Below are 27,500 nucleotides of genomic sequence, written 5' to 3' on the forward strand. Positions count from 1 at the left end.
AGAGAGAGAGAGAGTGCCATACAGTAAAAAGAGTGGGCAAAACCTCAGAGATCTGAGACCAGACTGATGTATATAAGTACATAAGTCTGTACATAAGGGATGTATATATGTACATATGTCTCTGTATACAGTTTACATTAGGGATGCAACCTCAGCAAATATTATGTTCAAGTCAAGACTAAAAACCCATCTTTTTAATATTGCCTTTAAATGACTAAATAATTAAATTAAGATTATACAATTATTAAAGCACTTTGAGCTGCAACGTTTGCAGGAAAAGCGCTGTACAAATAAAGTTATTATTATTATTATTATATACATATATGTCATAGAGAACCTGTCTACCCTCTCACCTGACACAGAGGAGCATGTTGGTGTTGGTGGAGCAGGACAGAGCGGTGCTCAGGGCCTGTGTGATGGGCACGGGGCTGGGCAGCAGGGGGGGGCTCAGCTGGACCAGGGGACACTGGGGCATGGAGGCGTGCAGATGGACCACAAACACCGCCAGGCCCAGAACATGGTCGGCACTCAGTAACGTGCCCTAGAGGGAAGAAAAGGGAACAGACAAGATAAGGTGTACTACAGAAAAAGAGACAGAAAGAAGAGAGGGGGAGACAGAGAGAGATAAAGACAGAAGGGACAGAAACAGAGGATTAAACCAGACAAAGAGATGGAAAGCAAAACTGAGAGAGAGAGAGAGAGAGAGAGAGAGAGAGAGAGAGAGAAAGAGAGAGAACCAGAGAGAACCAGACAGAAAGAGAGAGAGAGAGAACCAGAGAGAGAGAACCAGACAGAAAGAGAGAGAGAGAACCAGAGAGAAAGAGAGAGAGAGAACCAGAGAGAAAGACATAGAGAAAGAGAGGGAGAACCAGAGAGAAAACCAGAGACAGAGACAACCACAGACACAATCAACCACAAGATAGTAAAATAAAATATTTGGCAAGCGAGAGATGTCTACCTGGTTATGGAGCAGGTCCCAGAGGCGGTGAAGGAGGGCAGAGAGCAGCTGTGTGTCCCCCCGCAGGATGTTGACAAACTGGGACGCCCAGAGGCTCGGTCTGGGGTCAGGGGTCACAGAGAGACACTTCAGATCATACAGCAGGGGTCAGATGTTTATTTATTTATTTTGTGTTGTATATTAAGAATGGAAAATAATTCTCAGTACTGTGGATACTGTAATTTATGTATTAATTAATGGATTATATAATTTAAGTATTATTGTTCTCACTTGGAAGTGACGGATAGGGGTAGGACATGATAAGCTTAGGCTTCATCCTACTCCCTTTCGAACAGTGATACCTGTACTTTTCGTTATTAGTTTTTTATTTTATTTTTGAATATGAATAAAGATTCATTCATTCATTCATTCATTCATTCATTCATTCAGATCATACAGCTGGCACAGGTGCAGTTCAACACAGTCTAACAGACACTGATGGGAGGGGGAAAAGCGCATAACCGATGCAAGTCAAAAGCACTTTAGACAGTGACAGTGAATCTGGTCTACATCTGACTGAGTAACACTGGTTTGGTTCTTACTTGTTAGCTGGGTTTATTCTGGGGGAATCCAACCAGCCCCGGCAGAAGCTCCTCAGGATTAAGTTCACCACCTGGACAGAGACATGACAGACACGCAGGATGAGCAGCTAGAATAGAACAGATCAGTTTTTTTGTTTTGTTTTATAAATATGTTTTTGGGGGGCATTTCTGCTCTATTGGGATAGAGACAGTAGAGATTGACAGGAAGGATGGGTGAGAGAGAGAGAGAGGAGGGATGACATGCAGGATATGTTGATGGCCGAAATCGAACCATGGACCTTGCAATTATGCGGTTTGGGGATTAGTGTGCTACGCCACTAAGCACCCAAGGACAGATCTGTTTAACCATCGTTGTATGTTGTATTGAAAAACAGTAGGGCAGACAGACAAAATATCAGGTCCCAGTGTTACTTCCTACTTTGATGTGCGGGTCAGGTGAAGTGGGCGTGTCTATACGAAGCGTGAAGACTGTCTGGCCAATCAGCTCCTCGGCGGCGCGATCGGGGAAGATCACGTTCAAAGTGTGTGAGATCCTGGACAGCTGGGCGGACACCTCTGTGAATACAGAGACAGTAAGACAACAGACACCAGGGTCAATGTTTGAGTGTGTGTGTGTGTGTGTGTGTGTGTGTGTGTGTGTGTGTGTGTGTGTTACCTGGCTGAGCTAGTGGCTAGATGGTGAGGTGGTGTGTGTGTGTGTGTGTGTGTGTGTGTGTGTGTGTGTGTGTGTGTGTGTGTGTGTATGTGTGTGTGTGTGTGTGTGTGTGTGTGTTACCTGGCTGACCTTGCTGCTAGACAGTGAGGTGGTGTGTGTGTGTGTGTGTGTGTGTGTGTGTGTGTGTGTGTGTGTGTGTGTGTGTGTGTGTGTGTGTGATCAACTCACCTCCTTCATTGCCCTCTATTAACAGGCCTCTAAACTCTTGCAGTTGAGCCTGTAGGACCTCCTGTGGGTCATCCTCGTTCTCCACACACATCCCTGTCCCACCTGACGACACACACAGGTAACACACAGCTCATACAACAGAGAACAAGGCAGGGAAAACACAGGCAGCTATATACCTTTACCTGACAACAACACAGCTCTTTAATCATGATGATCACAAAAATATACAAACGCACATACAAAGTACACATTCATCATTGTCAATACTGCATCCAGTGAGGCTATTTGTGAATATTTACAAAGATAGTTAGAACTCCAAAAATGAGATGACTTTATGCATCCCTTATGGATGTTAGTTCAGAACTATGGGGGCATTCGATATAGCCTAATGCTTGTTTATTTACTTTATTTAACTCCCGTCATTTATATTATTATTATTTTCTATTGGCAATAGGTGTTTGGTTGATGGGTGGGTGGGTGGATACATAGGGAAAAAGAAAAAATAGAAGGACCTTCATTCCTTATTTGTGTACCCATAAGTGTTGTACTGTGTTCTACTTCCTTCTAATAAAATATTGTTTAATTTTTTAATTTTTTGATTTTTTAAAAGAACTCGAAAAAAGATAGGCTATGTCTAAGCAAAGGGAGTTGGTGTACTGTATATACTGATACATACCATCATTGTGTCTCTGTCTCTCTCTCTGGCAGGCCTCTACATAGGAGGAGTACTGGGCAGCCGGGATCTTCCCGGCTCTGAACAAGGGAAAACAATTGGAGCAAAACATTGATATCTAGCCATCTATCAGATATAATTATCAGAGATACCATGTAAGGTGAGTTGTTTGACTGGGAAAGCAAAACAGAACTTACTTTCGGAGTGATTCAATGAAACTCATCGTGGGATCCGCCTTCACAGGAAGCTATAATATAATAATAATTTAAGACCTAGCATCCGACATTTTTTTGATTAATAACTGAAATGTAAGGACCTTTTTAGGTCTTGTAAATCGGATTGCTGGATTTTACACTTAAGACCAGCGCAGGAACCCTGTTATAGTCCAATCTGTAAATGTCTACAGGTGGGACAGAGTAAGAGCAGACTCACCACACGTGGAGTCAGGAGGGCGGGGAGGAATCGGTTCAGAAAATAGGGTCTCCTGAAGATACTGTGGTAACAGAGGAGTGTGAGGGTTGTACTTCTGGGTCACATGAACAGGCACAGTGCTGGACACAATTAACAATCTGGATAAATGGAACTTTATCATCAAATTTGTATATATATTATGAAGTCCAGTGCATTGATCATCTCAATGTCTGAATTGTTTTTGTGTGTGGAGGATGTTGTGTCCTTGGTGTTTGTCTATGATTGATATGCCTTATTGATTGCCCCCAAGTGGATCAATGAAGTTGAGTTGTCCAACTTAAGATATAAGTATATGTATATGTTTGTTAAAGGGACACTTCTTCTCAAAATCATTGTCCAGATCACCTTACAAACGTGTGGGCATGTGAAAACAGCTTCCATATCCTTTCCGTAGATCAAAAGCTAGGTATCAACCAGAACATGACCTCATGATATCTGCCCCATAAGTTTGTGTTCTTCGTTTGTTTATGTATGATGTTTGTGTGGTGTGTTATGCCTGAAATGTTGTATATAAGTATTAAAAAAAAAACGTGACAAACGTATTTGGGGGTAATCTACAAGGAGCTTTAGGGAGGAGTGAGGTTTTTTGGTAGTGACAATGACTGAACGTTTCCTTTAAGCTGGGATGGGTTCTGGGGATATTGTAAAGGTACCTGGCCTCCATAACTGTAGCAGCGATCCTCCCTGTACTCTCAAAGAGAGACATGGCCTTCTCCACATCCTGACGGGCCTGGCACTGGGGCTGGGTTTATCACACACACACACGCACACGCACACGCACACACACACACACACACGCACACGCACACGCACAAACACACACACACAAACACACACACACACACACACACACAACACGTAAATATGTGCAAATGCATTCACTGAGGAGATGGCAATCAAAAGCACACGGATATAACATGCAAAGCGACTGGCTGGCAGCAGTGTTGCCAGATGGGATTGTTTTCCAGCCTAACCACAGTCTAAAAGCCACCCAGTGTGATCATAAGTAGCCCAATTGGGCGGGAATATGCCCAATCTGGCAACACTGGCAGACAGTTGACTGGTACCTGCACGGAGGCCCCTGCTGCTCCAGAGACGTCCTCATACAGCCCCATGTCCTCCACTGACACCTGCAGACACACACACACACACTGAGACATCCTCATACAGCCCCATGTCCTCCACTGACACCTGCAGACACACACACACACACAGGGTTCCCACACCTTCTGAAACATCACATTCAAGCACCTTTCAAGGACTTTCAAGACTCAATTCCCTCAAATTCAAGGACCCAACACGGCATAGTTTGAGACAGAACTAGTTGATGAGCTAAGTAAAACATTTTTGAATATATATATTTCTTTTAGAGAGAGAGAGAGAGAGAGAGGGGGGAATTCAAGCACTTTCAATGACCCATGTATATTTTCAAAAACTTTTAAGACCGTGATTTCTTTTTCTCAAATTCACACACTTTCAAGGATTTCAAGGACCCGTGGGAACCCTGCACACACACACAGACACTGAGAGCAGCTTAACAAGCAACATTTGTCAGGTCTAACAGGTCAGTCAGGGTTGAAGTTGTTCTGAAGGAGACCGTAAGTGAGAAAGTTGGTTAGTTACACTCGTAATAATCCAATTCAGTCTCAATCCACCCTGTATCAGAGGATCATGGATTTTAACAATCCAAATAGTACAAAATGAATTGACAATTGAGAGTTATCTACTAGCTAGCTACTGGCTTTTAGCTACTCCCCCTCCCCACCCAGTAAAAGTGAGTCTAGGCCCCTACCTTCAGGTCAGCCAGCCTGGTCTTGGCCAGAGACACATACTCCTGGAGGAAAGCACGGAATTTCACTGGTACGTAGGGAGGGTGGAGGATGTGGACCTGAGAGAGAGAGACACACACACATACACACACACACACACACACACACACACACACAGAGACAGAAACAGAGACAGAGACAGAGACAGAGACAGAGACAGATACAGACACAGACACAGACACAGGCACAGACACAGGCACAGGCAGACACACACACAGACACACACACACACACACACACACACACACAGAGACACACACGGGTGCGAGAACAAGGCTGAGCGAACATGGCACAGGGAGGAGAGGACAACTATCTGAAATAAAAAAGCAGCCGACAGGATGTCACCTTCAGGTACCGCGGAGGGTCAAAGGGCACCAGATCAGACAGGAACTTCAGCAGGAACAGCACGGATTTCTTACTGTTCCCGTGGTAACTGCTCGCACCGCCAAAGGACGTCTGGAAAGACAGTAAAGCGAACTTTGAGAGAACCACCCAGAACAAGAAAGAGAGAGAGGGGCAGAGAGAAAGAGGGAATATCTCAGAATTGCTGTAGCTGAATTTCTGTCCAAACATAGAGAAGAGAGAGGGGGGGGGGGGACTGTGGAGCCTAATTTGTCCTGCCATAGCCTCATAACGAGCCAAAAGTATTTTTAGCACTGTTTTTTTTTTTTTTTATATATATATTTTTTATTCCGTGGTCCACCTGCCACACTATCACAAAATCCTGTGGGGAAACACTGAACGAGTTGGGAGATACGCCTGCCATACACTGTAGGAGTCACTGGTCCAGCTTTGAATGAATGAATGAATGAATGAATGAATGGTCTTTATTGTCATTAATACAGTACAGGTACCATACAACGAAATTTAGGAGGGGGGGCTCCCCTGGTGCTTGGAAAAAAAAACTAAAAACAAGAGAGCCAAGGGTCACAAAAAAAATAGAAAAGAGCTGGTTGACATAAATAACGGCTATGTACGCTATCTACTATACTATACTACTATACTACGGTATACAATAAAACACTGTGCTGTACACTATGCTATGCTATAAATATCCTAACTTTTCCTATATCTGAACCTTATGTACACATGGGTTGTCATATTGCACATACTATTTGTTGCACATTCATTAAAGTGTCGCAGTTAGCAGGTTTAGAATGTTCACAGTTGTATTACAATATTGCACTTTGAGGGGACTAACTACCTTGAACCACTCGCTGTACGAGGGGAAGATGCCTGGCCCCTCTAGCGCCCCCTGGCGGGCCAACAGGAAGGCAGTGATCATGGTCTCCTTATCGTAGCTCTCAAACACTGAGCTCAGCAGTCTGGACAGAACCTCTGAGATGAGACAGGGAGAGACAGCAAGATGTACTGTAGTAAACGCTGGAACTGTGGGGAGAGTTTTAAAGTGCCTAAATGTGTGTGTGTGTGTGTGTGTTCGTGTGTGTGTGTGTGTGTGTGTGTGTGTTAGATTAGAAAAAGGAACCCTTCTGTGTATTCTTGGAAACAGACTTTGTATTTGCCCGTGTGCTATGTTCTCTAGCCAGACTAACTTAAGTGACATTTAAGTGAGTGTTAATTGTCTGAACATGTTCTAATTCCTCCGCCCATTTTGGTTTGCTGTGAGCTGGTAAATGAACTTTGCTCCACGGTCACAAACATAAGATGCACAGTGTGTGTGTACCTTGGAGGCTGGGCTGGGTGTGTGGGTTGTACACCAGCAGAGTAGAGAGACAGGTGAGGACATGCTGCCAGTTGACCTCATGAGTCTCTAGCACCTGCTGCAGGTGAGACAGAAGCTCCTTGACGTCGAAAATCACTGCCAACTAGAACACACCCACCCACCCACCCACACACACACACACACACACACACACACACAAACTCTGTGAATGGTTTCTATAAATAAAATAAAGGGATTTGACACTTGTTATCCAACAGACCAGTCTGACTAGCCAAAAGTAGGTTGCAAGGTAAAATACCGTACACACAAGGATGTCAGTAGAAGGTAGAAGGTAAAAAAATACAACAGTAGAGAGAAAGGCCTCAACACTATCCATCACACTGACAAGACACATAGTCATTCACACGTAGGTGTGGTCCGTCAACCCCAAGGCCACACATACTAGATACTAAGTGAGAAAGTGAACTTTATGAGGACAGGTCTGGCAGGTTTATGTGAAGGGCCGTGATGATGATTATGTACCTTTTGAAACAGGGAGGTCAACAATCTGCAGGTCTTAGCAAAGCTCCACTCATTCTGCCTGGCAATGGCATCAGACACTGAGCAGAACACAGGATGAAAGACTAAATGAGATCACAGGACAGTGCAATAAAGTTATATATTTATATATATATATATATATATATATATATATAGTTATAACTCTGAGTTCATTCACATCAGTTTTCGGTGTCTTTGATGATACAGTTTTATATTCCTGTCCAGAGTAAAACTAACCCGATGGAGAAATGTGGCCTGCATCAAAGAGTGAGCTGTCAATTATGTTTCTTTATGTTTATGTTTCTTTCATTCTTTATTGGATTTAGATCCACAAGTTTTGGGCAGACAGCCTTTTCAATTAAAGCTTCTGGACAGTGGAACACCCTGCCTTCTAGTATCAGAGAGTGATAGTACATTCACCAGTTTTAAATCTAGAAGCTAAAAATGGCTAAAAGAACATCAGTTCTGTAATCATTAATTGTAATGATGATGATGTGTATGTGTGTCTTAACTAGTGTAATGTTGTGTTGTAATGTTTTTACCTTATTTTTATTTTTATTATCAACATCATTTTTTTATATATATATACACTATATCGTTTTTCATTATTATTATTATTCCATTGTTGATTAGAACTTTTTCGTATCTTAGTCATTTGTATTAGTATATCCTGTTTCCCTATTGTCTTATTGTCTTTCCCTAACCCTAACGAATGATTAGGTGATGAAAATTAGCTCTGAGCTATATCTGGCGCAATATATGTATTGTGCATTGTCCCTGTCAAATAAACTAATAAACAATGTGATTTTACCTTTGAGCCGAGATTTGTAGGTGAGAGTGTGTGTGAGAGAGTGTGTGAAAAAACGACGCAGTGCATCAGGGGATACAGACACTCCACACAGGGAAGCATCGAACATCTGAACCCTGTCCAAATGGAGAGAGGAGACAAGAGAGAGAGAAAGAGAGAGAGAGAGAGAGAGAGAGAGAGAGAGAGAGAGAGAGAGAGAGAGAGAGGGAGGGAGGGAAAACATTTATAGAGACAGGAAAACAGAGAGAGAGAAAGAGACAATAGTCTAGTGTTACAACAGTGCAGAGAACTCTATGTAGGGCAGAACGAAATTCATACAGCGAACATATTGATCATGTCTGCACTATAATTCTGTGTGATCATGAGCCTTTTCCTCTTCTTTACCATAATTCAGCCGCTGTTTCACCAGACTGCTGAGTCTGCTTGGTGTCCAACATGTCCAGCACCCCTGAAGAGGACAAAGAAGCAAAACAATAAACAAAACAAAGACTGTGATTTGGTGTTCGTCATTCAGTCTGTGGGATGTCTCCACACGCTCTGGGACGACACAGACGAGAGATTGTAGAGGAAAAACTGAGACACCCACTGAGACACCCACTGAGACACCCGTCCCCTTTACTGTGTCCCCTATGACTCTACTGCCCCCCTTGTACTGTTTCTCTGTTCTCCAATGTTTTTCCTTCTATCACTGAGACTGCCAATGGCCCCCGGGCCTGAGCTGGATTACTCTTCCTGCTACGACTGGTGGATTGATGCTTCACTTGCTTAGTCAAATGTATTGATTGTAAGTCGCTTTGGAATAAGGCGTCTGCTAAATCGTGAACTTAGAATTATAAGGTTCTATCTCCGTTTAGGGTAGTTCAGAGATATTGACCATCAAAGTTTTTATATTCCATTATGTTCTGTGAGATGGAACCTTTGTATTTGATTAATTACTAACTCAAAAATTGCAACATTTTAAAAATAACACCACACAGGCATTAATAAACACCTAATGGATCAGATTATGTAAAAAACTCAATTTTGACAAAAATGGAGATAGAACCTTATAATTCTAACGTCACTAAATGCCAAAAATGTCAATGTAAATGTGAAACTCACAGGACAGCATGTCATCTAGAATCCAACAGCAGACCTGGGACCTCCTCCTGCAGGGCCCTGCAGCTGAGTCCTGCGCCTCTTCAAACCCAGCGCGCACCAGGACCTTCACCACAGCTGAAACACCACGTCAAGCAGAGAACACACGGTGTAGTGAGCAACAACAGGAGGGATGTATTCCTTGGCGTGGTGTATCTAAAATGGTAAATGGACTGACTTATATAGCGCCTTATTCCAAAGCGCTTTACAACGGCCTCTCATTCACCCATTCACACACACATTCACACAGCAATGGCGGCAAGCTACCATGCAAGGCGCCGGGCCTGCTCATTGGGAGCAATGTTGGGGTTCAGTGTCTTGCTCAAGGACACCTCGACATGACATGTGGCCAGCCGGGGTTCGAACCGCCGATTTGCCGACCGACACGATCATTAGACGCCGGCTCTACCTCGACTATCTGGGTCTGTGCTGTAAAAGGCTCTTACTTGAGAGCACCTGTTGGCGGACCTCTCTGCCCTCCTGTTCCTGCTCAGGAGCCGTCCAGCCGCAGAGAGCCTTCAGCTCTGACACCAGCCATGCCCTCACCCCCTCCTCACTGGAACACAGACATGGACATGTTTTTATTTTATTTTTTTACATTTTTGGCATTTAGCAGACGCCTTATTCCAAAGCGACTTACAATCAATACATTTGAATACTAAGCATGTGAATCATCAGTCCACCATTCGTAGCAGGAAGAGTAATCCAGCTCAGGCCCGGGGCCACTGATAGAAGGAAAAACCTTCTCCTATCACCTTCTTCTAAAACCTAGTTGTTGTTTTTTTTGTTTTTTTTACACTGGAGAAACAGAGAAACAGTACGAGGGGGGCAATAGAAGTTCTTAGGGACACAGTAGAGGGGAAAGCGGGCGTCTTTAGGAGACGTAGTGCTGAGGGGCAGAAGATGTCTCAGGAGGAGCAGTTAAGGTGTAACCTGAAGAGATGGGTCTTCAGTCTACGACGGAAGATGGGTCAATGGGACATCAGAGACGGAATCACTCTTAACATCCTGTTTACTTTGTAATAATATAGTGTTTGTTTAACACAATGAAAGTTATACCCATCTCATATACTGTATTCTCTGTCTCGCATATCTCATAGTCCAGTATGTACTAGCTAGTATCCACTGCATATCATCTTTTTTTTTAAATGACGGTCGAGAGAGGGCGCTGGCGTGGTGTGGTGTTCGCCGCTTCTCCGCCCGAAATCTAGGTGTAATTGCAGTATCCAGAGCAGATTGTCCTACAAAGACACTTAGATTTAGATTTAGTCATCTAAAAATCAATTACCGTAGACCCCTATACTTTCTTTTGTCTTCATCTATACTATTTTTTTTGTTTCTTTTTATTATTACTACTCAATCTTTTCAGTTTGTAAAGCGCCTTTGAGTGTCTAGAAAAGCGCTATATAAGTCTAATGTATTATTATTATTATTATTATTATTATTATTATTATCCACTGCATATACCTTTCCAATATGTACTCAAGACTGAGGATGTTCTGAGAGTGAAGATGGTGCACCACCTCCAGTTTGGGCTGCTTCTACAAAAAAAAAGTTAGATAAATCATTTGTACATGTACAACATACTGTACGTACACTAAAACTGATATCAAGAAAACACCAACACACTCACCTGCTCCTTCCAGTACTCATGCCACAGGAGCTGAGAGCAGAAGGCCCCCAGAGACAGCAGCTCTCGGGTGGACTGGAGCAGCACAGAGAGCTGGACCTGGACAGACCACCAGGAACTTTCACCCAGGCTACACTTGGAACCTCTCAAACATGGAACATTGGATGGAATATGGAACGGAGTCAAAGGCAACAGAAAACTGAGCACGTCCAAATCAAGGAAATTAAAAAAAAGAATGTATATTTTCAAAGGGAGTAGGCTAAACACTTTTCTCCATAATAGACCTTAAATGTTTGTTTTATTGTTTTTAGTCCTTTTATCTTCTCTCCTTTTAATTGTTATTATATCTCGTATTGTGTTGCATTTTATTTCGTATTCCTGCACTTTACCTGCTTTACATTTGTGCTCCTTGTTTGCTCCCCGCCTGTGAAGCACTTTGGTTCAGCTGCTGCTGCATGTAAATGTGCTGTATAAATAAAGTTGACTTGACTCGACTAGACACTAACCCTGTTAGTGGCGTTGAGCAGCACACCTCCCTCCGATACGTCCCCCTCCTGCCTGATGTCGGTCAGCTCCAGCACCCTGTCCAACACCATCCTCACTGACAGAGCCGCCACTGGAACCCCCAGCTCCCCAGCCTGGCGCCTCAGCTCACTCACTGAGAGAAAAGAAACACACATACATGCACGTTGTCGTATTGAATTGGTATGTATATGTTACGGTACATGTGGGAATACGGTACATGTGGGAAAACTAGGGTTAGGTGCTAGGGTGACTTGGTACATGCTGGCATGTCTAACCCTAACCCTAACCTTAACCTTAACCCTAACCCTAGCATCCTAGCACCTAACCCTAGTTTTCCCACATGTACCGTAACATATATACTGTACATGCAAATGACTGATTTAAATCTAAAAGAAATGTCCCACTAAATACACACCCAGAAGTGAACCCCCAATCGCTGGCGTGGGACTTGCACTAGCCGCCTCGGTCCGTCCTGACTTCTCTTGGCAAATGTCATCGCGATGATTTGGACTCTAATTGAAAAATTAAGTGAGCAATTAGTCCGACACATCAACAAAATGATCAACCTTTGTCTTATCTATTGAGACATGGAGAGATCAACCTTAATTTGGCCATAACATTTTCTAGCACCATGGCCTACAGTGCACACATAAGGCCCTGACATACCCTCTCCTCCTTTCTTTCCTGTTTTTCTCCACTGTCTCTATCCAATGCAAATAAAAATAAAAGAGTGGGACTGCCCCACATTGAAAGAAATAACCTTAAAATGTTGCTTGCAGTGCACATATCATCATTTAGGCTACATCACAGCATGGAGCCCCCCCCCGCCCTCCATTAACCTCTCGCCGTTCCTGCTGAGTCTGGATCTCACTCACCCCCACCTCCAGAAGAAGGTCTGAGAGGTTCTGGTGTTGGATCAGCAGCTGGACCGCTGCCTGCTGCAGCTGCTGGGCGTCCTGCCTGGGCCTCTTCCCAGCTCGTCCCTCTGTGATCGGATGACGAGTTAGTTAGTTAGTGTACCTTTAGAGTCCTGTATGTACTAGACCTTAATCACACTTTTACCGAAGATGCTGTGTTGAATGAATGAATGAATGAGTGAATGAATGAATGAATGGTCTCTATTGTCATTAATACAGTACAGGTACCATACAACGAAATTTAGGAGGGGGGGGGCTCCCCTGGTGCTTGGAAAAAAGACTAAAAACAAGAGGGCCAAGGAGGAGGCTTAAATTGTGCCTGCGGAACCAGCCAGCAATTCTCTCAACCACCATATCTCTAAAACAATATGAATATTCGTCCTGCAAAGGTCAAGGATGGATATTAATCTAGGGGCTTGGGTTATTATAGTGGAGTGCCATGCAGGGGGGCTGATGTTAATGATGATCATATGTGCCTTCCTGAACGCACCCCAGACAGTGCTCAGTTAAGGGTTATGAAAAAACGACAAATAGTATTATGGTCTATCGCACTGACTAGTGGATCAAACCGTGTACAGATTATTTGAGTCCCTAGCTAGCTAGTAGCTCAACTAAACCCCTCAAAAAAAAGTTTGGAAACGTTATTTCGGTTGATTATTCCTCCCCTTTAATAATACCGATTGGTATTGTATTTGATATCGTTGGAAAGCCTGATTAGTCACCTTTACAACGAGGTATAACTTGTAAGGATCGTGCATTCGTGGAATGAGCAACACAGCTAAACGTGTGGGTAGCGTCCCCAAAAAATATTTGCCAAAATCCCCTTCAATATTCTTCTGTTGGCATCAACTCACCCAGGAGGCTCGAGACTGTCCGTTTCTGAGTGACACTCACACTCGAGGCACCCAGCGACATATTAATGCGTTTAGACATTCTGTTCGACAGCTAGGACATCTAAAAGTTAAAGGGATAACTTATTTTATATATTTTATAAAGTTGAGATATTGTTAGTGGCCGAATGTCATAACTTGTTTTGCTTTCTCTACCACAACAACATCATTCACTTCCTTGTATCCGCGCGCTCCACACTCTCATTGGTCCGTCTGGGTTTTGTGGCAGCCTATCCGCGTGCAGCGTTGCCCGGACAAACGAAGACAAACCCAGAGTTTGAAGCTGTTTGCAGACCAGGTTATTTTGTGGACATACATGTATGCAGCCAGTAACTGTTGAAAAACGTCCTTTTTTTGTACTTAATCTTTTGACTAAATTACGAAAATGTGTCAGTTTGTGACATGATTATTTCCATCCAATTCACTGATAGTGTAAATCAAATGAACTGTCCAAAAAAGTATATCAATTTCAATTTCAATTATATCAATTTCAATTTGAATCCCTAACTAATATAGAGTCAGAATTTAGTTTTAGAATCTAGATTTAGCCTTAATTTAAACAAAACAATCAAACACAAAATCAAATCAATGAACATGTTGGATATATATTCTTAGCATAATAGAACAGAAGAGAGCCTTTGCCTAATGACTACTAGGGAATTAGAAAAACAAATCCATCTCCTCAGACAGGCCGGGGGACAAACAGATCAATGCATATCTGGGCTGGCAGGGCTAACATTTCCTCTCTCACCTTGTCTGTCTCTGTCTCTCCCCCCTCCCCGTAGACTGGCAGGTCTGGAGCTCAGGTGTTTATACACAAGCATCGATCCATTGAAGGTAAATAGCACCAGCCAGTCCATTAGAGGAACACTGTCACAGCAGTGATGGAAGACAGTGTCTGCAACAGTAATAATCAGACAACTATAGTAGTGTATTACTCCTGAGCATACACATTGTTTTCTAGTTAACAAGAATGTATGATCCCTCTAGGTAGAATTGAGTATATCTTAACCAGACTATAATCCCGTTGCCACAACAGCAACCTGAAACAGCTATCCATCCTATCCATTTTTCAAAAACAACATTACTTTTTACTAGAATACTAAGGATATTTAGGTTCTATCTCCGTTTAGGGTAGTTCAGAGATATTGAGCGTCAACGTTTTTACATTCCATTGTGTTTTGTGAGATGGAACCTTTGTATTTTATGAATTACTAACTCAAAAATGTCAACATTTAAAAAAATAACACCACACAGGCATTAATAGACACCTAATGGATCAGATTATGTAAAAAAAAAAAAAATTTGGACAAAAATGGAGCTAGAACCTTATAATTCTAACGTCACGACATGCAAATATGATAGAATGTATATCACATGACATCCAAGAAAGGGGAATAATTCAATTTAGGCCTAAAACCCAGAGTGCATTTCCTCTAGCCTGCCAGGGCAGACTACTGCAGACACATGGCCAGGCTTGTTTGGTGTGAATGAAGAGTTTATTCCAGAGGGTTCCCTCCCTGGGTATTCCTTCCCATCACGCACAGACAGTGTTCCTTCTCGAACACCACCCAGGCCCAGGCACTGCGGCAGGACAGCAGACAGCTTAAGGGAGGTGAAAGGAACTCATTAAAATTGTAGCCCCATCTGTCTCATGAATGTTTAAAGTGCTTTTTTTCTTCCTATTGTTACCTCATAACCGCAGCACAGAAAAGAGTAAATACAGAACCTTCTAGAACACAGTGGGCAGGCCGGCCGGCCCCGGCAATTCAGCTGTCATGCGGCGGACGCTGTCACCTGGAGGCAAACGACCTGAGCTGTTCAGTGCACGCCACTGACTGCAGGTACTCACCCGTCTCTGGATAGAAAGTGACAGTGTGTCACCCGCAGCTAGTTCCGTGCATATTCCTTGAGTGCAGAACTGGATATGCCTCAGGCTACATTTGCAAAACCTCCCACCACTCACAAGTAAACACAAATGAGAGAGACAGACAATAACAGTGTGAGCGTGAGAGAGAGAGAGAGAGAGAGAGAGAGAGAGAGAGAGAGAGAGAGAGAGAGAGAGAGAATGTTGTGTGCAAAGGGTGTAGGACTCATGAGGGGGAACAGATTTGGCTAGGAGAAGAAGATTCTTTAACATCTTATAACAGCTTTTAAATGCTAATTTCTAGTTACCTTTGAGAAAGGATGAAGACAAACCGTCACTTACAACTGAAGGGGGGGGGGCCTTGCAGATAAGTATCTCTGGTACAGTTATTCCTGTTGTAAAGCACTTTGAGCTGCATTTCTTGTATGAAAGGTGCTATATAAATAAAGCTTTACTTACTTACTTACAGTCTAATCAGCGTTAGGGCCATTCATACTATACTGAATAGTCTGATAACAGGTATTCTACCTAGACCTGCATTGCCTGAACGGTCTGTCATGTGACCTATCGGACAGATCTGTCAATGAGAAGAAAGAGACACGTAAATTACATCGTCGACTCTCCCATAGTAGAGTGGTACATCTGACCTATAAACATATCTATAAACATATGTTATGTTTGTGTATATCAATTGAAATAGATTACTTTAATTTAAACCATAAGAATACTGTTCTCGAATTTACAATATACAACTTTTGCAGTACGAATGTGCAATCTGGATCAATGTGTCTTAATCCATTCGTTTTGGGTTGGGATTAGATAAAAATTGTGAAACAAAACATCTCGTGTTCACAGTGGATTATTACCAGACAGGAACCCAGTGCCACTTAAGGGCACTTAAGGAACCCAGTGCCCCTGCCTAGAATGCATTATTGTTCAATATAAAGTATTGGATCATACAACTATTCCTATAAAACATACCACGTCAACAACTGACGGGAATAAGGCATCAGTCATTGATTTCTGAAGCTGACGTCTCCATTTCCTGTTTCAAACAATGCCTTCTTGTCTATAGGAAACTCAACAGAATAGAGTTGTTCCCGACTGTGCTCAGCTGTAGTTGTACGTACGGTCAATATTGACAAAGCCTCTGTAACACCAAACAACTGAGTTCAGCCCTAAGCAGCCTAAAGCACCGTGCCACATTCCTAAAGGGCCACTCACAGGTCCCTGAGCCAGAACCCAGCAGCTCTTAATGCCCAATGTTTCCACAACAAATATACAGAGAAACTGTCCTGACTAATGAAAATGACGCTTCAGAGGAGCTCGGACACCAAGCACAGAGTAAACAGGACACTCCTACATAAATGCCTCTTACAAACCCCCCCTCCCCCCCCTCCTTTCTTCCCGGAAAGCCCTTCAGACTCCAAGTCTAGCCTTTGCCAAACAGTGAAAGTACATGCAGCTACCGTATTCTGACTGTACGCACATGTTTTACATAACACCTGCCAACAGTCATTTTCATCCTAGTCATAACAGGTTCTTTCACATACAGAGCTACCTACTGTCAATCTCTTATACAGACCAACTCACTACCGTGTGACCTACAACCTCCTTTTCAGTGGTTAAAGGTTGATTAACAGTGAACTTTGTTCCTCTGAAGAGCAGTGACTACATAACAAATGCTAAATGTCACAGTGGGTTTTTTGGGGGAAGGAAGTCGAATGCAAATAAGAAATGTAAGCAAATAGCTCCACACAAATATGAAGAGGCAAATATTCTCACTAAAGCACACCCTTCAGAGACACACAGAACCTGATTTGTCCTCTCAGCTGTACATCACGATTCATCAGCATCAGCATACCTCTCTGTGTTGTATTCTACTTTAAATAAAGATCTTACATGAGTAACTCAAAACTGCTGAAATAAATGCTATTTTTTTAAATTTATTTAGTATTCAAGTACAGGGATTCTTAGATAACCATCTTTGAACCCAGAAAGAACAATCAGTAGCAATGCTTTTCAAACACCATAGTTTTCCCACTCAAACAATCCCATTCTCAAGACCAATCCCCATTCCTAAGACACGTAGACCTCTTGTAAACATGATAGAAATCATTAATTTCAATTAGAAAAAAAAAAATCTGGTAGAAAAATATCTTTTCTTTTATAGGTATTTCTCTTCTTATACGTATTTACATTAAGTACCTCTCAGTACAATCGGATTAAAAAAGGACATAAAAGAAATAATGGGGAGGGGGGGGGGGGGGGGGTTAAAAGGCCTTTGGTTTCAAGAAAAATAAAACAAACAAAAATGTTCAGTCAGGCATCCATCCACTGTCTTGTGCAGCACACAGTGTCATTGTCATTGATTGTGTCTTTTCATCATCTTGAGCGATTTTGGAGCCAAAGTGTCTGTGGGACATCCATCCATCCATCCACAGGTTTGGTTTGGTTCAGAACAACAGCAACACCACAACAGGCTTTTGACAATCAACAATCAGGCGGCGTCAGTTCGGGGGGCTGAGGTGGGCGGGGCACAGATCTTCCGGTGGGCGAAGTGGGTGAGGACGATGAGCAGCATCTCCGACGTGCTGCTGAGCGCCACGATGAACGGCGCCTGGGAGGCGAAGTCCGCCTCCACCCGGCGGAACGACAGCTGCATGACGGCCAGCGCTAGGAGGCTGTTCTGGACGCCCACCTCGATGCTCACCGTCTTCTTCTGAGGCGTGGCCAGCCCCGCCACCTTCGCCATCCCGAACCCCACCAGCAGCCCGAACATGGGCACCGTCACCCCCGCCGCCACGATCTGAGGCTTCACGTTGGCCAGGATGGACGCGCCCATCTGGTAGGCCATGAAGATCCCCCCCACGATGAGCACGAAGCTGAAGGGGCGGATCAGCGCCAGCAGGACGCGGGTCAGCGCGGGCATGCGCAGCTTCACCAGCATGCCCAGGGAGATGGGGATGGCGATGAAGAGGAGGGTGCCCAGGATCTTGACGAAGGGCACGTGGAGGGCGGCGTGGACCCCCAGCAGCCGGCCGTACAGGGCCGAGGACAGAGGCATGGCCGCCGCGGCCACCACCGTGGACACCAGCGTCATGGAGATGGCGAGCGTGACGTCGCCGCCTAGCAACAGGCTGTAGAGGTAGCCTCCGCCGCCGCCCGGGGCGGAGCAGGTGATAACCAGGCCCAGGGACAGGGCCTTGGGGAGGGAGGCCAACCTGGACAGGCCGTAGGCGTACAGAGGCATGACCAGGAACTGCCCCGCCACGCCCAGGAGGAGGGGCACGGGCCTCCTCAGGAGCCCCCGCAGGACCTCCACCTCCACCTTGCACCCGAAGGCACACTTGTTGATGAATATCAGGGGCAGCAAGGCGAACAGGACGGGGTTCTCTGAGAAGTGAGAAGACAGCCCGCCCGACGGGAGGAGCCGGGCGGCAGGATCGTCGCTGCCTGGGGCCGCCACCCTGATAGAGTAGTCTGTCCTTTCCTCGATCAGAACCGGCACCGAATCCTTGTCCAGATCGATGAGCTGGATCTGCAGCTGTGCCCGACCCGGTAATCCAGACCGTATACTGATAATGTAACTCCTCACCGGGCCGGCGTGGCCACTGTCCGTAACGTTCAGGATGGAGAGAACCTCCGGGTCCAGGGAGAGAACCTTCACCGTCTGCTTCCAGCTCTCTCGGTCTCTCTCTCCCTTCCTACTCGCGGCGCTGCTCCGGTATTGACTGGAGATGACAATCACGCCCTGGGTGTTTTCGGGGAACTCGAATTCCTGCGAGGAGCCGTCCCCGATGTTGATGTACCTGCAACGAATGGAGGTGGATTGCTGATTCACATCACATGCTTAGTATTCAAATGTATCGATTGTGTAAGTCGCTTTGGAATAAGGCGTCTGTGTAAATAAATGCCAAAAATGTAAATGTAAATGTACCTTCTGCTGCTGTCGGCCGTCACGTTCGTATTGTTGTTGATGTTGTTGTCTGTCAGGGATCTGATGGAGTCTGGATCTGCTCCCGTGATCATGAAGAGACAACAGAAGAATGCAAATAGAGTCCTCATCGTTTTGGACGGACAGGGGGGCGCAGAGGGGCGCCGCGCCGCAAAGACACGCTCTTCTCCCGGGGTGCGCCTGCGATGCGACCTCCCCTTAAACCCGCACCTTTAATTAAACGGCCTTTCTTTTATTATAGTAGGCGATCATAAAACTTCTCTGATGATCCTCCTCTGATACGATAGCTACGTCGGTAGCACGACTGGTGCACATTCCGTCCGGTACCCATTTAGCTTTCACCCGTGTTTTCTAAGGCTCTCTCGGTGTTTCTTACCGGAACTCAAACATCACCCCGCCCCATCCGACCGAAGCAGCGCCTCATTTTTTCATTCCCGAGCGTCATATTTGTGATCGATTTTTTTTTTTTTTTTTTACACGACTCTTTACACGATTTATTTCTATTTTCTTTTCTGTGCTAAAGAAAAAATGTCTGTCTGCCCTGGGTGGATGGAAACCGCTGCCTGGCCGTTCCGGGTTGTTATTGTCTAAGCTTGATGGCTGTAACTGTCCTGATCACGACAGTCGTTCCCCCAGCTTCTCCCCCTCTCCTCTCCCCCTCCTGTCTCACGCGTTAAGCCCCCCTCCTCTGATCCAATGGAAGCGGCCCAAAGCGTTAACTCTCTAGGTGCCTCGCCGAATAACGCACCAACCAACGTCACGTAGACAAATCTAATAGCGGGGGTGGTCCTCCTGGCGTGGGGCTATATGTGTCTCATCATAGAGGAAACTCCTGGGTTTATTTCCATCATGGGAGACCCGCAGAAAAAGGTATGTTATTACTATGCTAATGAAACTTTAGGGGCCTGCAGGAAATGTTTGGGGTTGGGTGGGGGGGTGGGCAGAAATGTGTAAAAAAATAAAAAATCAACATGTTTAATCATATTGTATTGTGTAACTTTTGAATAAAAAATACTTGAAAAAAAAAAGAAGAAAAATGTAAAGGAAATTACACAATCACTGGCGATATACGGGTGATGCTCTCTGCTGACTCAGGCAAAATGGCCCCTTGCTGAAGACCGAAATAGCCCCAGTCTTGGATATATATAATATAAATATATAACAATTAGATGACATTGAAATGAAACTCCAAACATATTTGATGCGTAGGCTAGTGTATGAGTGTTTTTTTGCTTTATTCAGTTCCACGCAATGCACACGCAAAAGGAAGGTCCCTTTATGCAAGACTTATGCAAGAATGCAACGAGGGGGGTTTTGGGCATGTCCTGACAATTCATGTTCCGTTTGTGTGTGTGTGTGTGTGTGTGTGTGTGTGTGTGTGTGTGTGTGTGTGTGTGTGTGTGTGTGTGTGTGTGTGTGTGTGAGAGAGAGAGAGAGAGAGAGAGAGAGAGAGAGAGAGAGAGAGGGAGGGGGGGGGGGGCACCTGGAGTGTGTGAAGAGTCCAACAGTGTACTTTTTTTTCCAGTTGTCTGGTGATTCGGATTATAACACATGACCTCTGTTGTCTATTCAAATCAATGATACATAGTCTGCCAGATGTTATCCTGACATCACTGGTACCATTACTGGAGAAAAAAAACTCCCTGCTGAGACCATAGTAGCCTATACTGAAAAATGTAAACTGCAATGGAAATAAAAACGTCAGCTAAATGGCATATATTATTAGATTACATCAATTACATCATTATTCAATTTAGTGAGCCACAAATCACAGTTAACTTGATCTTTGCCTTGCTGCATATTTTGCTAATTGAACAACAATCTGAACAACTGAAAACACAACCCAGGCACTCCCATCCCATGGAATCTCGTTACTGGGTCCCTCCCAAATTGCTGATGTGTCGTTCGTACACAACAAACACAATTGTGAAATTTGATACAGCCATTTGTATGGTGTGTAAGGGAAACCCCCATTCTCTCAGCATATTGAGGGCACATCACATAAGCTGAATGGATCTGTATTGTACCGTAGCTTGTGTCTTACTTTGCAAAAAGGGTTAGTGAGTCCAGTCAGCATTCTCCAGTGAGAAAGCTATTCAACCTATCATCTATACTGGGTGCCACCACTTACAGTTGAATAATAGTGTTGTTATCCATTGTGCTGTGACCTACTTTGTGTCCTGGTGGACTAGGATTCTGAGGAAAAGGAGGTTTCCTGGGCAAACAGTCAGCCAACAACCTGCTGATTGGTAGCAACATGCTGATTTGTAGTGCTCGGTTTACATTCAACAGTGACAGTCGTTGGGCTACAAAGCAGCAGCGTGGTATACCCCCAGGCTGTGGTATGTGGCCTTTACCTAGCAGAGGAGAAACATTCCAATTCCACCCACACCATAACAATAGTTCCAGTACTGACCTCAGGGCATAATTATAGCTAAATGTTCCAGGCATGTAGAAGCTCAGAGAGCAAACACACAGTTGGGACTTTGTAAAACACTTAATGGTATATCATTATTTTTGATAAATAACCAATATATTGTGTGTATTGTTGTATACAGTGACTCGTGTGTATACTGACTGCTGTGTGAATGCATTGGTTTATGTACAATATGAGTTGTATGTCAGAATGTATTCTATGCTGTCTTTAGGCTGAGAGCAATATTAAAATACTCATTACAGGAAGTGTGTGTAACCAGTATCAGTGAGATACCCTGCATGTGTTTATCTTCAGCTGCTGTAAGTTCCTGAAAACATTGAATAAACGCAGAACACTGAAACACATTAGAATACAATGTTCTTTCACTGCTTTACAAATTAGGATGTCCAACTGGAATAATTACAACAGGAGAGCCACACGTTTGTATCAGAGGACTTTTATTTTCACAAGATAAATATACAAAACAAAAGTACTGCAAAGTTTGCGTAACTTTGAGTATAAATAACTCAACTCGCTTCCCATGTAAAATGAAAGAAGAACGGAAAATGATACCCAAAACGTCAGCTACAGCGAGAGCAGCCAAATGGAGAGAGAACATGTCTGGTTTAAATGTGCCAGGTATAGAAAGGGGACATCCTTGTTTCCTAGTCTAAAGCAGCTTCCTCTCCTTGTCTCCTTTCCTTCATCTACACCAGTGGTTCTCAAACCTCTCCTCGGGGACCACCAGCCGTTCCACATATTTGATCTGTTCCACCACCAGCACACCTGATTCAACTAATCAAGGACAAACCATAACGGCTGGTGGTCCCAGAGGAGAGGTTTGAGAACCACTGATCTACACCAATGAGATAGAACTGGACAGGTGAAGGTACATTCCCCTCAGGCATTGATTTCACCTATCCTGTGGTATCTGATCAGTGCAGACCAAGGAGAGGACACAAGGAGAGGAAGCCACCTGAGAGTATTGAGATGCAGCCCTTGTCTGTGAACACATTGGACTCGTCACTGCTGCTCTCTGACCACAATCATTCAGGCACTGAGGAGGAGCACCTAGGCAAGCACCTGCACCCCAATAAGGCATACATGTTCAAAGCAAAATAACATGCATGAATAAAAAAATCTGCACAAATATGATGTAAACAACAATAATAGTTAATTTGTTTAAACAAATATGTATGATAGAGGATGGTCCTCCCCTGTATATATACAGAAATGTGGGTTGATACAGATTATACCATACAAAATGAAATATGGGTAATTTCATATCATCAAACTAGCTGTTGTGATGAGTTAGACTATAATGTGTGTGTGTGTGTGTGTGTGTGTGTGTGTGTGTGTGTGTGTGTGTGTGTGTGTGTGTGTGTGTGTGTGTGTGTGTGTGTGCTGTTGATCACGTTTGTTAGTGTTGTCAAAACATGCCATAAAGCTGTTCTCAACTGAGTGAAATTTGACACACTGATGCAATAATGATCTCTTCTCCTCTACGTCCTCCATGGAGGTGAACCCTTCCTTCCTGTTTTCCCCTTTCTCCCACTAACCTGCTCCGCAGAGCAACCTCAATCATACATCTATCTGGCTGTAGATAGATACCAAAAGGTAATCAAACAAAAAAAACACTGAGATACAGTGTCTCAGATCAAACACCCAATAAGCGCCAACATAATTATATAACACAAGGGAGTGTGTATCAATGTATACTTTTAAAACACCTTATCCATTGTAATAAAAAAGAAAAGTTATTTATATCCCCAGAAAATACAGATCCAAAAATGTGTCATGTATTAAGATAGTGAAATTCACACAACAACAACTACGTAGTTGTGAGGGGTATTTGAGGGAGCCCTGAAGAGAAGACAGAAAGACTGATATGTGAGGGGAAACAGAAGGGCAATGAGGTTAAAAATAGGAGATTGTTGTGCAATCAAGATAGAGAGGGAGAGAGAGAGAGAGAGAGAGAGAGAGAGAGAGAGAGAGAAGGAGGGAGGGAAAGAGGGAGTTGGACAGAGACAGGGAGAGAGAGAGAGAGAGAGAGAGAGAGAGAGAGAGAGAGAGAGAGAGAGAGAAGGAGGGAGGGAAAGAGGGAGTTGGACAGAGACAGGGAGAGAGAGTGAAAGAAAGCCACGCCTTCTCGGGGGGTATTTTCAGCAACACTGAGTGTGAGAGTGTTTGTATAAATAAATGAGAGGATGGAAAATCAATAGGCTCATTAGGTCCTCATGGTAGGAACAGTTCAATAGTATCACACAGCTCATGCTGCCACATCTCCTGCAAACAGCCCGGATGTCTTTAGTTCCGCAACGCAGCCAACCTGCAATGGAGGATCACTGTTTAAGTTGACTGTACAATAATAACTAGTGGTAAGCACCAATATTGATAATTCAATATGATATTGAGATCAGTTGATAACGATAAGTTAGAGTGTGGGTTATTGTGATATCGCTTCCTTTTCACACTATCCTGTATGCGCATGTGGGCATGCGGCATGTGACTTGACTGTCCTTGCAAATTCCACTGTCTGAAACAGAACCAACTGGTGGAAACTAAATCAAAGTTGATCTCCATAGTGGTTAAAATAAGACATTACTGCCCCAATGTTATTCATACTAGCCTAAGTATTTTAAAATTTAACTAAAGATCCCTAAAATACCGGTGAGGGTAAAGCCCAATGCACACGGCCCTGATTTTGTCGCACCGCCGAACATTTGATTCTCAATTCTTTGAATTATTTCATTTGGTGTGAATGGAGAATCGAATGTTGTCGTGCGATAAAATCGCATCGCACGCCGTGTGCATTGTCTCATTCAAAACAATGGAATCGAATTCGGCGGTGCGACAAAATCGGGGCTGTGTGCATTGGGCTTAAGATTCCATGAACTTGATTAGTCAGTGCAAGCTTCAGTGCTTACCTGCAGCGTTGTAGTGTCGTTTTTAAATGTTTTATTTACCCGGCCAAAACCCGCCCAAACCTGCTTTTAATTTCTTATTTTGTATTATGTCATTGCTTTTAATTGCATTATCTGTGCCTGCCCAAACCTGCTTTTAAGTATTGGAAATTGTCATTGCTTTTAATTTCAGTAGCTGTGCCCGCCCAAACCTGCTTTTAATTTCTTGTTATTTTGTATTATGTCTATCTGTGTATTGAATGTATGCCTGTGTCCTCGTGCTGCCCCTCTTGGCCAGGTCATCTCTTGGAAAAGAGATTCCTTATCTCAATGAGGTCACCTGGTTAAATAATACAAACATTTAGTAGAATATCTACAAATGTATATATATATACCTGCGGGACAGCTGGTCCTCCCGTGACGTAGAGGCGCTCTCTCCCAGCGAGGAGGCTCCTGCAGGCAGCTGGCTGAGCTGGTCCATCACCTCCAGACCGCTCTCCTCCGCTATCTGGACGATGAGGTCATCCACCTGGTCCTGGGGCGTGGTCAGAGTGGTCGCTGAACTCATCGAATCCTCCATCACCTACATTAGGGCACACGTGTACAGTGTGAGAGGGGGTACAAGGCAGGGCAGGGGTGTCAAACCCTTGGACCAAATGCAACCTCACAGAATAAATTAGTTAGTACAACATAACAAATGTCCACTGCTGTGCACACCGCACCTCATATTATTGCTCCTCATGTATGACTGCAGCCTATACTCTCATATATGACTGTATTCTATACTCTCATATATGACTGTAGTCTATACTCTCATGTATGACTGTAGCCTTTACTCTCATATATGACTGTATATACTCTCATGTATGACTGTAGTCTAGACTCTCATGTATGACTGTAGTCTATATACTCTCATATATGACTGTAGTCTATACTCTCATGTATGACTGTAGTCTTTACTCTCATGTATGACTGTAGTCTATACTCTCATGTATGACTGTAGTCTATACTCTCATGTATGACTGTAGTCTATACTCTCATGTATGACTGTAGTCTATACTCTCATGTATGACTGTAGTCTATACTCTCATATGAATGTAGTCTATACTCTCATGTATGACTGTAGTCTATACTCTCATGTATGACTGTAGTCTATACTCTCATGTATGACTGTAGTCTATACTCTCATATGAATGTAGTCTATACTCTCATGTATGACTGTAGTCTTTACTCTCATGTATGACTGTAGCCTTTACTCTCATGTATGACTACAGCCTTTACTCTCATATATGACTGTAGTCTTTACTCTCATGTATGACTGTAGTCTATACTCTCATATATGACTGTAGTCTATACTCTCATATATGACTGTAGTCTATACTCTCATATATGACTGTAGTCTTTACTCTCATATATGACTGTAGTCTATACTCTCACATATGACTGTAGTCTTTACTCTCATGTATGACTACAGCCTTTACTCTCATATATGACTGTAGTCTATACTCTCATGTATGACTGTAGCCTTTACTCTCACGTATGACTGTAGCCTTTACTCTCATATATGACTGTAGTCTATACTCTCATATATGACTGTAGTCTATACTCTCATGTATGACTGTAGTTTATACTCTCATGTATGACTGTAGTCTATACTCTCATATGACTGTAGTCTATATACTCTCATGTATGACTGTAGTCTATACTCTCATGTATGACTGTAGCCTATACTCAGCCTACACAGACATTTCCACAGAGCTCAATATTACAGTGTCACAGAAGCCTTGTCAAAGTCAGACGAATTGGAACTAAAAATCGAATGAATAATTAACCAATATACCTAATTACAAGCAACAATAAGAAAGTATACTGTAGATACATGTACTGTGTATACAGTATATATATAATAATAATTTTATTTCTTTACATGTACCTTACCAAGTAAACATGGCTGTAAGTAGGAGTCATAATAGTTAACATGTTTTTTTCCCCCATGTCCTCTAATCAGGGGAGGATTACAAAATTGAATTTAAAAAAAAAGAAGACATTATGCAAGCACTTCTTTCAGATGAAAAGAAGTGCTTGCATAAAGTATCTGATTATCACAGTGAAGTATTCAAGGAAACGACAGAGCTGGAACACTCCTCTGCTAAATCAGTCCATCCATTCATCCAACATTACTATTAACCAAAACATGCACGCTACAAAATGACACAACGAAACGTCTTGATGCCATCCTCTCCCAACTTGTGAACAGTCCCCTACTACTCCTACTAGTAGACAGTCCCCCAATACTCCTACTAGTAGACAGGCCCCTACTACTCCTACTAGTAGACAGCCCCCTACTACTCCTACTAGTAGACAGCCCCCTACTACTCCTACTACCAGACCCAGACTGTACGCTGCTCACCGAGGTGTGGACGTCCAGGTTCTGGACCTGCGTCTCAAACTTGTCCATGACAGCAGACACCTTCTGGAGGTCCATGGAGCCCAGAGCCTTGTCCAGGGCCTTGGTCACCTGGGTCATGTTCTTGGTCACCTAGGGGAACGCACAGACAGGAGCGGATGAACAGAAGTCACTACGTAAGAAGGAAGGGCAGAGAGCAGCACTTCCTTGTGAAAAGACAACATCTGTGAAATGAGTGGAGGGGGTGGTGGAGCTTTGGCCTGATCATCTCCAATATGTTTGTGCCATAGACAGCCAACTATTAATAATAATAATAATAATAATAACACATTAGACTTATATAGCGCTGTTCTAGACACTAAAAGACGCTTTACAAACTGAGAAGATCAAGTAGTAATAATAAAAGAAACAAAAAAGAAATAA

At 43.5% G+C, this 27,500-nt stretch overlaps 3 protein-coding genes across 4 annotated transcripts in view; all 3 read right to left on the reverse strand.

The window, feature by feature from the left end:
- Positions 1–13,682, reverse strand: part of fanca (FA complementation group A) — a 25,104-nt gene extending 11,422 nt beyond the window's left edge. For both annotated transcript variants that reach the window (XM_080545375.1, XM_080545374.1), the window contains exons 1-25: positions 13,491–13,682; positions 12,595–12,704; positions 12,135–12,231; positions 11,701–11,852; positions 11,198–11,293; positions 11,032–11,105; positions 10,011–10,120; positions 9,529–9,642; positions 8,812–8,875; positions 8,431–8,543; positions 7,602–7,678; positions 7,080–7,221; positions 6,600–6,733; positions 5,741–5,851; positions 5,359–5,454; positions 4,634–4,696; positions 4,220–4,308; positions 3,528–3,588; positions 3,293–3,342; positions 3,099–3,175; positions 2,423–2,524; positions 1,958–2,094; positions 1,540–1,610; positions 959–1,058; positions 354–541 (exon numbers count right to left, since the gene is read on the reverse strand). In XM_080545375.1, the coding sequence (XP_080401501.1) occupies positions 354–541; positions 959–1,058; positions 1,540–1,610; positions 1,958–2,094; positions 2,423–2,524; positions 3,099–3,175; positions 3,293–3,342; positions 3,528–3,588; positions 4,220–4,308; positions 4,634–4,696; positions 5,359–5,454; positions 5,741–5,851; positions 6,600–6,733; positions 7,080–7,221; positions 7,602–7,678; positions 8,431–8,543; positions 8,812–8,875; positions 9,529–9,642; positions 10,011–10,120; positions 11,032–11,105; positions 11,198–11,293; positions 11,701–11,852; positions 12,135–12,231; positions 12,595–12,704; positions 13,491–13,569 (2,507 nt within the window). In that variant the 5' untranslated portion in view covers positions 13,570–13,682. The remainder of the gene's footprint in view (positions 1–353; positions 542–958; positions 1,059–1,539; positions 1,611–1,957; positions 2,095–2,422; positions 2,525–3,098; positions 3,176–3,292; positions 3,343–3,527; positions 3,589–4,219; positions 4,309–4,633; positions 4,697–5,358; positions 5,455–5,740; positions 5,852–6,599; positions 6,734–7,079; positions 7,222–7,601; positions 7,679–8,430; positions 8,544–8,811; positions 8,876–9,528; positions 9,643–10,010; positions 10,121–11,031; positions 11,106–11,197; positions 11,294–11,700; positions 11,853–12,134; positions 12,232–12,594; positions 12,705–13,490) is intronic.
- Positions 13,683–17,319: 3,637 nt separating this feature from the next.
- On the reverse strand, positions 17,320–19,983 carry slc10a3 (solute carrier family 10 member 3). Its single transcript, XM_080545045.1, has 2 exons — positions 19,334–19,983; positions 17,320–19,205 (listed from the first exon to the last, which is right to left on the reverse strand). Exons 1-2 carry the CDS (start codon positions 19,459–19,461, stop codon positions 17,894–17,896), a joined length of 1,440 nt encoding a protein of 479 aa, XP_080401171.1. The 5' UTR covers positions 19,462–19,983; the 3' UTR covers positions 17,320–17,893.
- A 2,604-nt stretch (positions 19,984–22,587) lies between these two features.
- Positions 22,588–27,500, reverse strand: part of chmp1a (charged multivesicular body protein 1A) — a 7,214-nt gene continuing 2,301 nt past the window's right edge. The window contains exons 5-7 of the mRNA XM_080545088.1: positions 27,081–27,209; positions 25,066–25,253; positions 22,588–24,096 (exon numbers count right to left, since the gene is read on the reverse strand). Of these exons, the coding sequence (XP_080401214.1) occupies positions 24,075–24,096; positions 25,066–25,253; positions 27,081–27,209 (339 nt within the window). The 3' untranslated portion in view covers positions 22,588–24,074. The remainder of the gene's footprint in view (positions 24,097–25,065; positions 25,254–27,080; positions 27,210–27,500) is intronic.

The sequence above is a fragment of the Nansenia antarctica genome (assembly GCF_963989245.1).
Source record: "Nansenia antarctica genome assembly, chromosome: 14".
NCBI lineage: Eukaryota > Metazoa > Chordata > Actinopteri > Argentiniformes > Microstomatidae > Nansenia > Nansenia antarctica.